The sequence below is a fragment of the Macrotis lagotis genome, chromosome 4 (genome assembly GCF_037893015.1).
Source record: "Macrotis lagotis isolate mMagLag1 chromosome 4, bilby.v1.9.chrom.fasta, whole genome shotgun sequence".
Classification (NCBI taxonomy): domain Eukaryota; kingdom Metazoa; phylum Chordata; class Mammalia; order Peramelemorphia; family Peramelidae; genus Macrotis; species Macrotis lagotis.
The window spans coordinates 117,416,838-117,430,844 of NC_133661.1; the positions used below are offsets into that span (position 1 = coordinate 117,416,838).

At 41.6% G+C, this 14,007-nt stretch overlaps 1 protein-coding gene across 2 annotated transcripts in view; it reads left to right on the forward strand.

Annotated features, from left to right (window-relative positions):
- The first annotated feature begins 11,013 nt into the window (after positions 1 to 11,013).
- Positions 11,014 to 14,007, forward strand: part of ADAMTSL3 (ADAMTS like 3) — a 713,745-nt gene continuing 710,751 nt past the window's right edge. For both annotated transcript variants that reach the window (XM_074233985.1, XM_074233986.1), the window contains exons 1-2: positions 11,014 to 11,189; positions 12,882 to 12,978. In XM_074233985.1, the coding sequence (XP_074090086.1) occupies positions 11,050 to 11,189; positions 12,882 to 12,978 (237 nt within the window). In that variant the 5' untranslated portion in view covers positions 11,014 to 11,049. The remainder of the gene's footprint in view (positions 11,190 to 12,881; positions 12,979 to 14,007) is intronic.

Below are 14,007 nucleotides of genomic sequence, written 5' to 3' on the forward strand. Positions count from 1 at the left end.
ATTTGAAGGAAAAGCAGGGATATGGCTTAATACAAGGAGGTAAACTCATGGACTAAAGATTGAAGTAAATAAATAGGGAAGAGAACAAGAAGATTTGTTTCATGAAAATAGGGAATTTGGACTTTAAGGTATGATAAGGTTTTAGAGTTAGTGCTGCTGAGGAAGCGACCCAGGTATAGAGGTCTGGAGATCCAGTCCAATGAGTGCTTATGATGTAAAAAGCAATTAGGAATCCCTTTAGGTTTCTATCAGGCAGTGTCATGATCAAAACATTTTTTTTAGGTTTTTTCAAGGCAATGGGGTTAAGTGACCTGCCCAAGGCCACCAAGCTAGGTAATTTCCAAGAGTCTGAGGCCCAATCCCAAGTCAGGTACTCCTGACTCCAGGGTTGGTGCTCTATCCACTGCATTACCCAGCTGCCCCAAAACATTTTCAATCAGAGATTTTTAACCTGGAATCCTTGAATAAATTTCAGACAATTTGTGATTTTGTTTTAATTTGGCATTTTGACGACCATATTTAAATGAACATTTCCTTCGCAATCCAATATATTTTATACATTAAAAAAGTTATTCTGAGGAGTCCATAGGTTTCATCATTACTAAAGGGGTCAGTGAAAGAACAATAAAAAAAATGGTTAAGAACCCCCGGTTAGCTGATTATTTAACCAATTTGTCAGCTAAATTGGAGTTATGTAATTGAAAGAGAACTAAACCTAGATTAGAAAATCTAAATTTGAATCTTGGCTCTGCTCCTCCTTACTTCTTTGATCATGGGCAAGTCACTGGCCCTGGCGAACCACTGTTGGAGAGATCTAACATTTCTGTTGCTCCTTCCTCCACTTTCCTCCCAGTTCTGTTCTCTGAATCTCTGTATGTACCTTCTTTGACTATTTGACAGGGTTGTGGGAACATCAAATAAGTTATTGTAAATGGAAAAAACTGAAAATTCTAAAAACAAACCAAATGTAAAAAAGGCAAATAACAGGGAGAGGTAAACTACAAACATTCAGGAAGCTGTGAGAGACTTTAATTTAATTTATCTTAATTTATCCCAATTTAATTTAATTTATCTTCACAGATAGAAGAAGAAAGCTGTACTTTCTCATTTTTAAGTGGGGAAGGAGGAGGTCAAGAGAAAAGCCTGAGGAAGGAAAAAAAACTAGTCTTCTGGGATGTATCAGACCCCTATTTTGATTTTTATGCCTAAATTGCCACAATCCATGAAAGTTCACAATCCCTCTTAGGCTTCCTGTTACCTGTCTGTCTCCTGTGCCATCTAGTTGTTAGCTAGCAACCCAAAAATGTGGGAGAAAAAAATACCATTTTTTCCTTCCAATGAAGCTTTTGGATCTGGCACTGCCAACTGTCAACTTCTTCCCACACCTAAACATTTCCACATTTGCGGGTGGTGTGAGACAGATGGCTACAAGTATACGTAATGGAAGTCATAGCAGTAATGCTATGGAATAACAAGGAAATGGACTGCCTTCAACTTCACACTTGCAGAAATGCCTTAATTTCTTTGAAATGAAATGCCCCAAATCAGGTTACAATTCACACTTAAGATGATTGAATCATGAAGATTTATATGAACCATCTCAAATCAGTCTGGATCCTCTGGAAGCAGAGCAAGACTACAACTTTCCCATGCTTGAATATGTAAACTTTTCTTCTTGACCTGGTTAAATGCTTTATTACAGGAGGGTAAAAATGACAGGTAAAAGAAATGGTTTTCATCACAAACAAAATAAGCCCAATAATGAAATATTTCTTATTATGCATCTTTAATATAGAAGAAGGCTTGCATCTGTGCCCACTTTGAATTTTTCAGCATCAATACCCAACTATACAAAAAAGTCATACATGACTAAAATACTTCCCTATTGCTCCATGTGATTGTAGGAACATTGGGACTAGAAAGGGTAATCAAAAAAGAATTTGTTACAAAGGAAATGAATTTGTAATAGATAAGAATGAAATTTTATTATAGTACCTTTAAATTGAAAACCCTAAAATAAAGCTCTTCATGTTTAATTTGGTATAAAGAGAACACTGCCCCAGGAGGAAAGTAGCCCAGCTTGTAGTACCAGCTTTGCCACAACCCTAAGCAAGTCAGTGGAGCTCTCTAGGTCTCTCGTTCATCTGTAAAATTAAATAGGTAGGACTAACTTGCATGAGGTCTATGAATCTATTGTTTAAAATATATTTTGAAATGTGGATTTCAATATAATTGTTTTCCTTTGTAATCTGCATTTTATTTTTTTGCATCTAAAATATTTTTCTAGAGAAGGGGTCTGTAACTTTACCAGACTGACAAAGGGAGGACCAGGACACAAAAGTGGTTAAGAACCCCTAGACCAAATGAGTTCTATAGACCTATACTAAAATCTGTAGTTATAACTATGAATGCTGTAAACATTTTGAATCACCACTATTGAAGGCTTTGACATGTCAATCTAGCTTGTTATTCCTGGATTTGTTGCTCATGTAACTCTATGCTATTAACATTTTTATAAATAATATTAAAATGAGATTGAATAGTCCAATATCTACTTTCCAGATGAATGGCTAAGGTCTCTTGGGTAGTGAAATGTGAAGTTGATGAGGATATACTGCAGGATGATCTCACCAAGCAATGTGAGCAGGCAAAGAGTAGATGAACTTCATTGTGGATAAATGTAGTATGGTGTGGAGGATTTGGATTTAGATCTGAATCTGAATATGACTTCTGACACTACATCTCACAAAGAATTTGAGAATTGAAAGAAACCTGAGAACCCACTTAGTCCAATCTTCCTCAGAAGGAATTTTCACTATGGTGTATCCAGGCCTCTTCCAGAAGACCCCTAAGGAGAGGGAGAGGGAACCCCATCATCTCTCCTGACCATGGGCAGGTCACCAAATCTCTGAACCACAGCTCCTTCACTTAATCAGGGAGTTGGACTAGGTGATCTCTGAAGAGATTGACTGTCAAAATCTTATGTTCCTATGAATATGAGTATGAGGTAATGCATTTTGAGGAAAAAAATAATGTAAACCCTACTTGTAAAATGACAGGATCACCTTAGGAAACTATGGAATCTAGGATTTATTTGAAGGCTTCTCTAAGGACCTCAATTTTGCAGTTTTGACCCCAAAAAATCCTATTCTGAACAACATCATGAAACTAGTGAAAAAAATTGAAGTCCAGAGGCCTTTTGATTTCATGGGTAGTTCCACCACCAAAATTGATCAAAATGCTTGACCCCCCCCCCCCGAATCCTTACTCCCATCCTTTGTTCTTTCCACTCCCAATATATTTTATGCATTTAAAAACATTTTTCTGAAAAGGAGACAAAGGCTTTATCATTTTTTTTGCACGATGCAAAAGAGGCTCTTCTAGTTTTTCTTCTTCCTTATCTGCCTCAATTACTGAGAAACCTGAGGGTCTTAGCTTCCTAACAATTTCTCTCTCTTTTGGAAGTGATCATTCTTGGTCCCTGCTTCATTTCTCTTACCTAATCTTAATTATTGAATAGGAATTGCCTCAGTCACACTGTGACCTGGGGAAGACTTGACTTTAAAAGGTCAAGGTCTCCTACCACATATAGCACCCCCCCACTTAAGTCCAATCACTTGCATATCATAGCATCACCTTCCTGATGTCATGGTAGTCTTCGAGAAAAAAAGGACAAACAACAACACAGACTGCAAAAGAGCCCTTTCATTTTACATAATCTGCAAAAGGTTAAAAAGGCTAGCAGATGCTCTTTCAGAATGTCATGGCTAAAAATATATATCAATCTTTGGACAATCTAGTGATCTATGAGTTTTTTTTTTAACTTGGGCTAGTCCTGAAATGACAAACACAAAGACCCTCATCAGGACTCTATTTGGAACTCTGAGCTCACCTCTATCTAATATTTCTTTGAAGAATTCAAGACCACTACCATTTGATGCCATCTCAGTGTAGAATTTGAGGAGGGGGTTGGGTGGTGGGAAAAGCATTCCATACAGAAATGATCAATTTTACGTTGTTGCTGTTCCTTCCTCCGAGAAACATCACTCTTTTGACTAGTTTAATTGTTGCAATAAAGCTACTACAATATATCCAAAAGGAGAAACAAAATAATTTCAAATTGATCTCTTAGAATAATGTTGAAAGGTCACAGATAAGTTCCTTGGGTCAATGGGGGGGAAATATGTTGTATTTTTAAATGACTATAATCTCCATCTCTCCCTGAGTCATTATTTTGAATGCTTTTACTTGGAACAAAATCAATTTTTAAAAATTGGTAGTTATTTTTTTTTAAAGGAAGGGGGGTGTAGAAGGAAGATGGGAGTTAGTAACATAGTGGACAAGCCTGTCTTGGGTTAAGGAACATAGGGAAGGGGGTGATTGTCTTACCCTCATCTATTCAGAAGTTAGGAGAAGTGGCACCCCAGAAAAAGGAAGTCCATGGGCTTTAGTGGCCCCTAGGATATTTCCTGATGGTGTGAAGTCCACAATAGTGGTCTGTGAGGTAATAGACTTCCAGATGTTGGTGCTCTGGGGCATTGATTGTACCCCATGCCTAGAATGCATTTCCACCTCATCTCCATCTCTGAGAATGCCTTTTAAAACTCATCTCAAGTGACACCTTCCTCAGGAAGTCTTTCCTGAGCCCAATTTCCCCACCCCAGTTGCTAACAATCTTTACTTCAAAAAAGTACTTATGTCTCTATGAGTTTCATGTACACATATTTACCTTCATATCTTCCCCTATTGAATGTAAATTCCTGGAGAGCAGGCATTGTTTCATTTTTATCTCTGTTTCCCCAACTCCTAGAATAGTGTTTGGCTTAATCAATGATGATGATCCTTTGCAACAAAGACATCAGACAATACTAAATTTTCTCCTAAATGAAAGTGTCACTACATGGAGTTCCTATAAAATCTCTGCTTGCCTGTGTCAACTTCTTTATGATAAAACATTCAGTTAAAAAAATACTATCTTATTGGTCTTATCAAAGAGAAAACTTCTTAAAATAGCACAATCTGGAAAGTAAAGTAACTCAAGCTATATATAAATGAAAAACTTTTGCAAAAACAAGTGCTAATACAATTATTTGTTGTTATATTAATAATCAACTTATTTTCATTATTCTTAGGATATTTTCACATCTTTATTATAAACTCCAGTGGATTATAAAGAATCTGCAAGTTACTTTACTTTAGCCCCAAAATGAAAATTATGCCCAAGTAGAATATGTAAGAACATTAATATTTTAAATTCCAGAGTTTAATTCAGAGGAAATATTTGACAAAGATTTGTATTCTCAATGAACCATTCCATGGTTTTAAAGTCTAAAGAAGTTTGTTTTTATAAACTGTTGTGCACATTATAGGAGGGGTGGAGAGTCATGGGTCCATGATTTGAATTGGCACTCATTTAATTTCATCTAATTTGTGAAATATTTTCTAAAATTATCATTTGATTGCCCTTGCTCTTCATCTTTTGAGATCAACAAGCACAATCATGTAATCGTGTCCTCGTAGTAATCAATCCCTGAACATTTATTAAGCACCTATGGAACTCTGATAACTACAATTGCCCTATCCCCTGCAACTCCCCAGATCCTGATTTGCTTATATGTCTCTGTGACCTGTATAGTTCTCATCCTATTAGCCTCTGTCTCCCTCCATCTGTTTTGGTATTTTCTCCCTTTTCCCTTGGGTACAGGGTGTAAAACATTTGTGTGAAAGGAGGGAAGCATGGTTTGACAGATGTGTGGAGTCAGGAGCCCAGAGAACAAGGTTCTGATCCCAGTTCTGTCACTTAATTCACTCTAGGAACTTGAGGGGAAGTCACTGCCTCATGTAGGAATTCAGATTTAGAGCTAGAAGGGATGTTAGAGGCCATCTAGTCTGACCCCCCTCATTTTATAGAGGAAGAAGTCAGTACTAGACTTACTCAAGATTATGAAGGCAACAAGTGGCAAGGCTGGGATTCAACCCAGGTTCTCTGATTTCATTTCCTTCTCCTCTGAACTGTATAATCTCTAAAGCATCTACCAATTCATTTTTTTTGGTAAGTCAATGGGTTAAGTGACTTGTCCAAGGTCACACAGCTAGGTTGTTATTATTATGTGTCTGAGATCATATTTGAACTCAGGTCATCCTGACTCCAGGGCCAGTACTCTATCCAGTGCACCACCTAGCTGCCCCCAATTCATTGTTAATAGAACAATCTTTGCTGTGTGGCCTTTGTCCAAGAATTGTTAAAACTATATCCATTGACTCTTTGTTCATATGTTTATTAATGTTCTTAGAAAACACTGATCTACCAATTTTCCCTTTGAAAGTGATTTGGCAACCTATAATGGTAGAGTACTGGCTCCGTAAGCAAGAGAAGGGTTCCAGTACCATGTCAAAGTCATCAAACCCTCTGAGCCTCAATTTCTATACCTGTAAAATTTTAAAAAAATACTTCAAAAGTTTTCTATGAATTTCCACAAGAAAGTGTATAAAACAGACTTTGTAAAAGCAAAATAATAGAAAATGTCAATCATCATCATCATCATTATTATTATTGCTAATATTTTATGGTATTAGAAATAATCTTCCCTTTGATTTGAAAATGACAACAAACTTTTAATGAGACTTACTAGAAATGGAATTCACTAGAGATGATAATGGTATTCAAAGTGAAAAATACTGAAATGATTCCAAGAATCTTGATCTTGGTTAAATGATTCATGTACATGCTCAGATGGAAACATCAAAATTATTTTCTTATCCTAGGCTCTGAAGTACCTGATTTTACACAACAACTTATAAAAAATCAAAAACTATTATGAAAATATGATTCAGCTGTGTCCTTTTTAATGGAACAAACGTGTCTTCCAACCTAAGTACTATTTAGATGATGGTATCATGGAATAGTTTCTATTCATAGTATTCTAATAATACCTGCAAATCTGGCTCATAGAATTCAAACTGTGACAACATTTTGCCCACAGAACACTTATTTGAGGCAGTATGGTCCAGTTTATAAAGTCTTGGAGTCAAGGAAACTTTCATTTAAGACCTGCCTCTGAGACATACTCTGTGACTATGAGCAAGTTGCCAACCTCATACTGTTCTGAGCAGGACCTATAAGTGATAGGCCAAGTCCTGGATCTTCATGAATGGAAGGAAGTATCTATAATGAAGAAATCACAGCTTTATTCAAATCTCTTCCCTCCTTTTGTGTTCTAAGATTTGGGGAGTTTGCTTTTCAGTCCAAATCTATGTCCTCATTTGGAAATAACTTGCCAGGAAAAGTGACTTTTTTGTATTGTGAAGAATATATATTTATTTTAAAGAATATGTTCAGAATCTTTATATGTTCAGAATCCATGTGTGTCAGATTTGAGTAGTAGGCTCTTGTTTTTTCCTGTTTGTCAAGAGAGGATTTGTGAGAAAAATGCTTGTAGATGATTTCGTATAACCCACTTACAAGTTTCTCATAATGCCTTCAGATTGTTCTCCCTCCTCTTAGAAATACTGCCTGGGAGCGAAAACAATTTACTAAGTGTGAATTCAGGTTCCTGGAAGTAAGCAAGCATACGGGTCATGTGCATTATGTGTCTCTTTGTAAATAAGGAGTAAAAATTCTTTATTGGCCATAAGCTATTTCAAGTGCCAGAACTGAGTGTTTTACAAATGGTAATGCATAGAAATGTTTTTATTGAATTAAAATTTGAAAACACACTTTTCAAGTATTTCTTTGTGGTGCTTCCAACCCAAATATTGCAACATTGAGGGCATAAGAAACAAGGGGAAAGACAGACTAAACAGACTGGCTTCATTTTATGGGCAAATTGAGTGACATGCAAAAGAGGAATGGGATAAAATTTATTTTAAACCTTGTTTTTTAACTGAAGGCCCATGTAAGACAGTGCAATGTTTATCCCAACAAGATCTCTTCTGTATATAGTATCCTTTCACTTCTATTGTTGCAAATTATGTAACAACAGTCCAACCCCAGTCCACAAAAATCCTTGGGGAAATGAGTCAGTTGGGAAGGTGGAGTTTTCCAGATAGATGAAGGCTTTTCTCTTTAATTGCCAAACTATTATTTTTTTCCCTTTTATTGGACCTCAGGAAAAAATCAGGATACTTTATATACATCTTTTGTTGTTGTTTCTTTCTAGTTTCTACTCCACCACCACCTCCCCTCCATTTGCTTATTAAACAATCAGATTGCTATTGTGAGTTTGTAAGCCTTCTACATTGATTGCATTTTCCCTCTGGAAACATGTTTTTAATCATGAATAAAAAGTCCTTTCAAATACCTTTAGGTAGATTTGTTTTTTAAGTTGGAGAGGTGAGTGATGAAACATTTTTCTTGAGGTTATACTTTTGTTTTTAAAGAAATTATTTCAACTTCACAAATAGTTCACTTAATTCTCCTAGGTAGAAAAATAGTGGATAATGATAATGATGCCTCACATTTATATATAATTAATGTTTCCATTATTTCATTTGATCCTAACAACAGCCCTGTTAGGCAGATGCTATTATTTACTGATTATTTACTGATAAAGGCTTTGGAGAATTGTGATTTATCCAAAGCCACTTTGCTAGTGTGGGGGATAAAAATCCACTTAAAAAAATTACAGACTCCTCTAAGCAAAAAAGAAAGTTTATTTTGGCTTTTCTCAAATAAAGGGCACGCTCCAAGTCTCACAAAGGTAGTGAAGATCAAGGAACTTCCCTGAATTGACAGTCAAGCGAGATTATATGACCTAACGGGATCCCCTCCTCCTTCCTATTGTCCCTCTCTGTCGACTCTATGGTTAGTCTTCAGAGTTACATTTTACTTGTGAAAATCTACCCCAGCAACAAAGAGAAGAATGAAAGGTTTTCATAAAATATTACCTCACCATCCAGATGGTGAGAATAACCTTCAGGATTATAATTATCTTACTGAATTAACAGTCTACTTATCATCAAACAAGAGGAGTCTTATGAGCTTTGCTGGAATGCAAGGTTTCTCTTCCTCTTTCTTCTAAGAATAGTCTAAGAGTAATTGTCCTTGTTTTAATGATTTTTAATCCTGAGAGGATTATTAACTCTTAAGGAGGGAATATCCCACTCACTAGTAAGTGTATGAGGAAGGATTTGGGGAAACAAGATCCTTATGATTCCAAGATCAATAGGTTTGAATCACTATATAATGCTGCCTGACTCTTCTGAGAAAAGGTCCCTCGATTTTCTCCCTTAACCTAAGATTGTAACCATGGCCCAAATAAACTCCACTTACCTATTGCAGCTTCCAGCATTGTGCATTAGTTTAGAGATACAGTTCTATCTGTGAGAAAGTTAAAAAAAGTTCAGACCCTGGGTGGAGAGCCAGCTAAAACACTGTCCTGTTCCTTTTTCCTTTACTACACAAACTTTGTATTTGGCATTCTTCATACATGTGTTCTGCTCCTACATCCGCCCCCCCCCCCCATGCTATTCTTCTTCCTCTGCTTCTCTAGTAATAGGTATAATTCAACTTGGGGAGGAGTCCTGGCATTCCCTCATTCTCTGGTAATTGGGTAAAACCACAGCAGGACGCCAAAGGGAGAAAGTGATTGAGTGAAGCCACATAAAAGAATTAATAATGTCTGTTGACTCACTGATGTCCAACAGTGAACAGAAAAAAAGGTCCAAGAATAGAGGTTGTATTTGTGATTTCATGGGTACAGTTAACTCACTTCCCCTATGCTTCTTTTCAACTTGTCTTGTTGCCTCGGGCATGGGGGAGTTAAATGGCGTAGGGTCATAATGCCAAGATTTATCAGGGGCAGAATTTGAACCCAGACCTTTGTGACGCTAAAGTCAGCTCTCTATCCAGAAGCCATCCTACCTGTTAGTGATGAAAACACACAATCCCAAACGAAAATCCTTTACACCATCTGGCAAAGAATGCCAGACTCGGCTGAACCACCCTTACCTTGCTGATCTGGTCCACGTCTCAAGCCCACCCAGCCCAGTTCTAGGGAGACTAGCTCGTCTCTACTGCAGGAACGTTAGGAGCACTTGTTCCACTAGAGGGTGCTCGGTTCCCAGCTATTGGAGAGGTTGCGTACCCTCGCGGAAGTGTGAGCAAAGTGGCAAGGTTTCCAAGTCAGCATATCTGAGCAAGCCCTCCGGGGATTATGTTTAGTTCCTCCTTTCGCTGGGCCTGGCACATGGACAATAGCAGTGAGGAGTTTAACTGTCATTGTCGACTTCATGTGTTCAGCGCGGGTGCCCTCTGGTCTTCCAAGGAGGAGGACGCGGGGAAGGCAAAGGTATTTTAACAGCCTGTGCCCATCCCGGCCAAGGAGCTGGAGAGAAAGTTAGCCACTCGGGCTTTTCGCTGTTTTAGATATTATGCTATGGCATAAAGGCTCGACAGTTTTACAGGCACCAGACAGATGTTTAAAGTAGAACTCTATCTAGGAAGCCTCTGTGCGGTACTTGAGTGCGTTTTGATCTCCGGGTTTATTATTCCACCGTCTTACCTTGCCCCAACGCAGCTAGGGCTCTGCGTGGGTTTTGTTACACAGTCCTCCTCCACCCTTCCCTGGATAGGTGCTGCTCTTCTTGCCGGAGGCATCGGCCACGGAGGGGCTTCCAGCAAACTTGGGCTAGGAGGTTCCTGACGGAGCCTCCACCTGCCCCCGCGGGAAAGCGGGGCCTCCGGACACTTTGCCCCTAGCTCTTGGAGTGTTTGCCCTAAAATGCCCCAGCTTATGGGAAGTCGTCCTGGAGACCACGCTCCATCGTGGGCAGTGGGCGCCCCGGAGATGGGGGCGGTCTTCGGTGGGGGTAGGGCGCGCGTGGTCCAGTGCACTTGCTCCGGTGCTACAGGTGGCGGCGCGCGCGCTCTCCCGAGTCTGGCTCCCGCAAGTGCTCCGCGCCGGGGCAGTCCCAGGAGTGGGGCTAGGAGGGGAGGGCGGGGGTTGGGGGGGGAGTGGAATGGAGAGGTGGGGCAGCCTCGGCTCCAGCACCATTTAACATCCTGGCGGCTGCGACTCTGCGGGTTGGAGGCCGACGTGCAGTAAGGTCATGCTTCTCCGGGCTCCGGGTGAGGAGGCATCCTCCCCAGCGGCGGGGACGGGATCGCAGCCGCCCTCCTCGCAGCCTCCAGCGGAGTTGGAGCGGGGGTCTCCGGGGGGAAGCCACGGAGTCCGGCTCAGCAGTGCGAGGTGGGTCCGGCGGAAGACGGGGGGTGGGGACCGGAGGGGGCAGGGGAGCCCGCCTGGGAGGGGGGCGAGGGTACTAAGGTAGAGAGAAGCCGCGGCGGGCAGCCACAGAGACCACCCTCAGCTGTCGGCAGCATGGTAGGGGACCGATTCTGGCTCTAAGAGAGGGGGCGGCGTGCCCCATTTCTGCCTTGATTCGAAGGGGGACGGTCTTACCCTCGCGATCCGGGGGGAGGGTAGGTATACAGCACTGTCACCCCAAGGACTGCGGCTCCCTAAACGGCAAAAACGGGAATGGGCATGTATGTGAGTGTGCATGGGGGAGTGCGAGAAAACTGAGGCGCACTCAGTGGGCACTGAGTGTGTGTGTGTGTGTGTGTGAAGGGGAGGGGGACAAGGGTAACGGGCTGTTTGTTGGGGCTCCAGGCTACTAGTCTCTGCATCACTTCGGCTGGGTGCTGGCGCGGGGAAGTCGCGACAGGTCGGAAGAAGCAGCCCATTTGCGGATCGCATTAGGTCGGGTCCCGTTAATGCTTTCTCCAGATGAGCACGGAGCCATCCATCCACCCACGGACGGAGCGGCTCTGCATCGGCGGGGGCGCTGCGCTTCCCAGCTCCGCGAAACAGAAGTCAGGAATGGTCGCGGGCCATCTCCACGCGCCACGGCTTCAACGTCATCCTTTGCTTGTGTCCCGAAACTGAGAAAATACGCGAAAAGGCAGCCACCCTTAAGCTGCCCCCTCTTCTCCGTCTCCCGGCTGCCTGAGAGTCAGGGTCGCCTCGACCAGGCGCAGCTCCTGGCCAGGGGGAGGAGTTGGGCTTGCTGCGGTGGCTGTCCGGCTCCAAGGAGTGGTGCATGGTCGGGTCCCCGGGGCGTCCTTAGGTTGGCTCCGGCCCACGGACAGGTGCAGGACGGGGGTGCGGGGGTGGGGGGATGAGAGAGAGAGAGAGAGAGAGAGAGAGAGAGAGAGAGAGAGAGAGAGAGAGAAGGAAAAGAAGAGAGACGGAGAGAGAAACGGGGGGGGCACCCCTTCCGGGACTTCCGGGTTTGCAAAGAACCCCGCGGGCCCGGGCAACTGGACGGACCCTGCGTCTGTTCGGACATCGCGCCTGGGTAGAACCGATTGCTCTGGACGACTTCTATGTGGAGCCTACCCCAGGGAGCCTTTGGGAGGGCACGCGCCAAGCCCCTGCTAGGGCGTCCCAAACTGTGCGGCCTCTGGGTTGCGCTCCCGGATTGTGGAGGATCGGAGCCTGAGAGGCAGCTGGGTTCCCGCGCTGTCGGAGGCCGGCCCCCGGGGCGCTGCGCCTCCCGGCCCCACCCTGCTAAATGGGAACGCCAGAGGTGGGGCGCGAGGGAGAGGCAGTTCTTCACACGTACACGCACGTGCGCTTTCTTGTATTCCCCTGCACACACCCCATACATTCTACCCATACTTATAGCACCAAGGCTGTGCCCTTTGGCTAAATCCATGACTTCCTCCTAATTGGAACTATCTCATCCCGAAGACTGATTATGGCACGTTATTCCCTAACTCGGCTCTTCAGCCAGTGCAAACCTTTCTCGTGTTTGGGTTGCTCCGAGTCCAAGGTCTTATTCCCGGGCTGCGTGGCTGAGTCACCAAACCTCCCTCTAGAGGGGTGAGGGGCAGTAGGGTAGGGACAGTCATTTGAACGTGTTATTCTCTCTGACAGGTTGAAGTCAAACCCTCTGAAATCAGGAGCCATGGCCCTGCCAAAACCCTGGTGCTTGGGCATCTGGATTGCCATACTCTTCTGCACAAGCTTTCAGGTAGGTGGCGAGAGGTTGTATGGAGTCAGGTAATTCTTTGAGTTCTATCATTAACCAATGTCTCCAAACTTCTGCATTGTTACTCCATTTGAAGAAAAGAGGATCAACTAATGATGACACTTGGTATTTTAGTCATAAAAAAAACAGCAAACTTTTTCTTCTAAAAAAGTGGGCTTTAAATAATCTTGTTATTTCTTCCTTTTCCTGTTAGGATAGGTCTATGCTATGGAGATAGAGTAGAAACTTCTCATTTATCCATGCATTTAGGAAACAGTGAAATGTGTAGGGTACTATTGTAGGCACTGGTAAAACTAAATGTAAAAGTAAAACTAAATCTAAATGTAAATCTAAAAGTAAAACTAAAAAACTAAAAGTAAAAACTAAATCTAATGAAAAATATAAAACCTACAAACAACTAATTTGAAATTGAACTGACAAGCTGGTATAGTGTAAAGGATCAGAGAAATTTAACATTTGTTAGTTGTTTAATCTTTAGCAAGCTATTTTGGCTTTCTGGGATTCAGATTCTTCATCTATAAAATGAAGAAGTTGTATTAGATTAATTTGGAATTTCATTTCAGTCATAAAACACCTAATTCTGTGAATATGTGCAATGAGAGGTATTTCCATCTAGGACAAGAGTAAATCTTCATGGAAGTCTTAGAGCTAGCTTTTGAAGGATGATTGGAATTCAGGGATGGGGGTAGGTAAAGTGGAAAGCATTGCAGGCAGAGAAATTGAAAGATGAGGAGCAGGGAAATTCAGGATATTGGTGGAATGGACAGATGCTAAGTAGGATTGTTGAAATAGAAAACAGGATTCTGTGACTAGATGTTGAGATGAAGAAGAGGAAATAATCATAGTTATCACTAAAATTAAAAATAGAGGATGGGGGTTAAAATTGACAAAAGCTAGGTAAATCAAGAAGAAAAAAAGTTATGGGTAGTGAGATGTTGAGTTATATTTTAAACATGTTTAACTTACAGTATCTGCAGGAAACTGTTAGATGAAAAAACTTGAGTCTGGAAA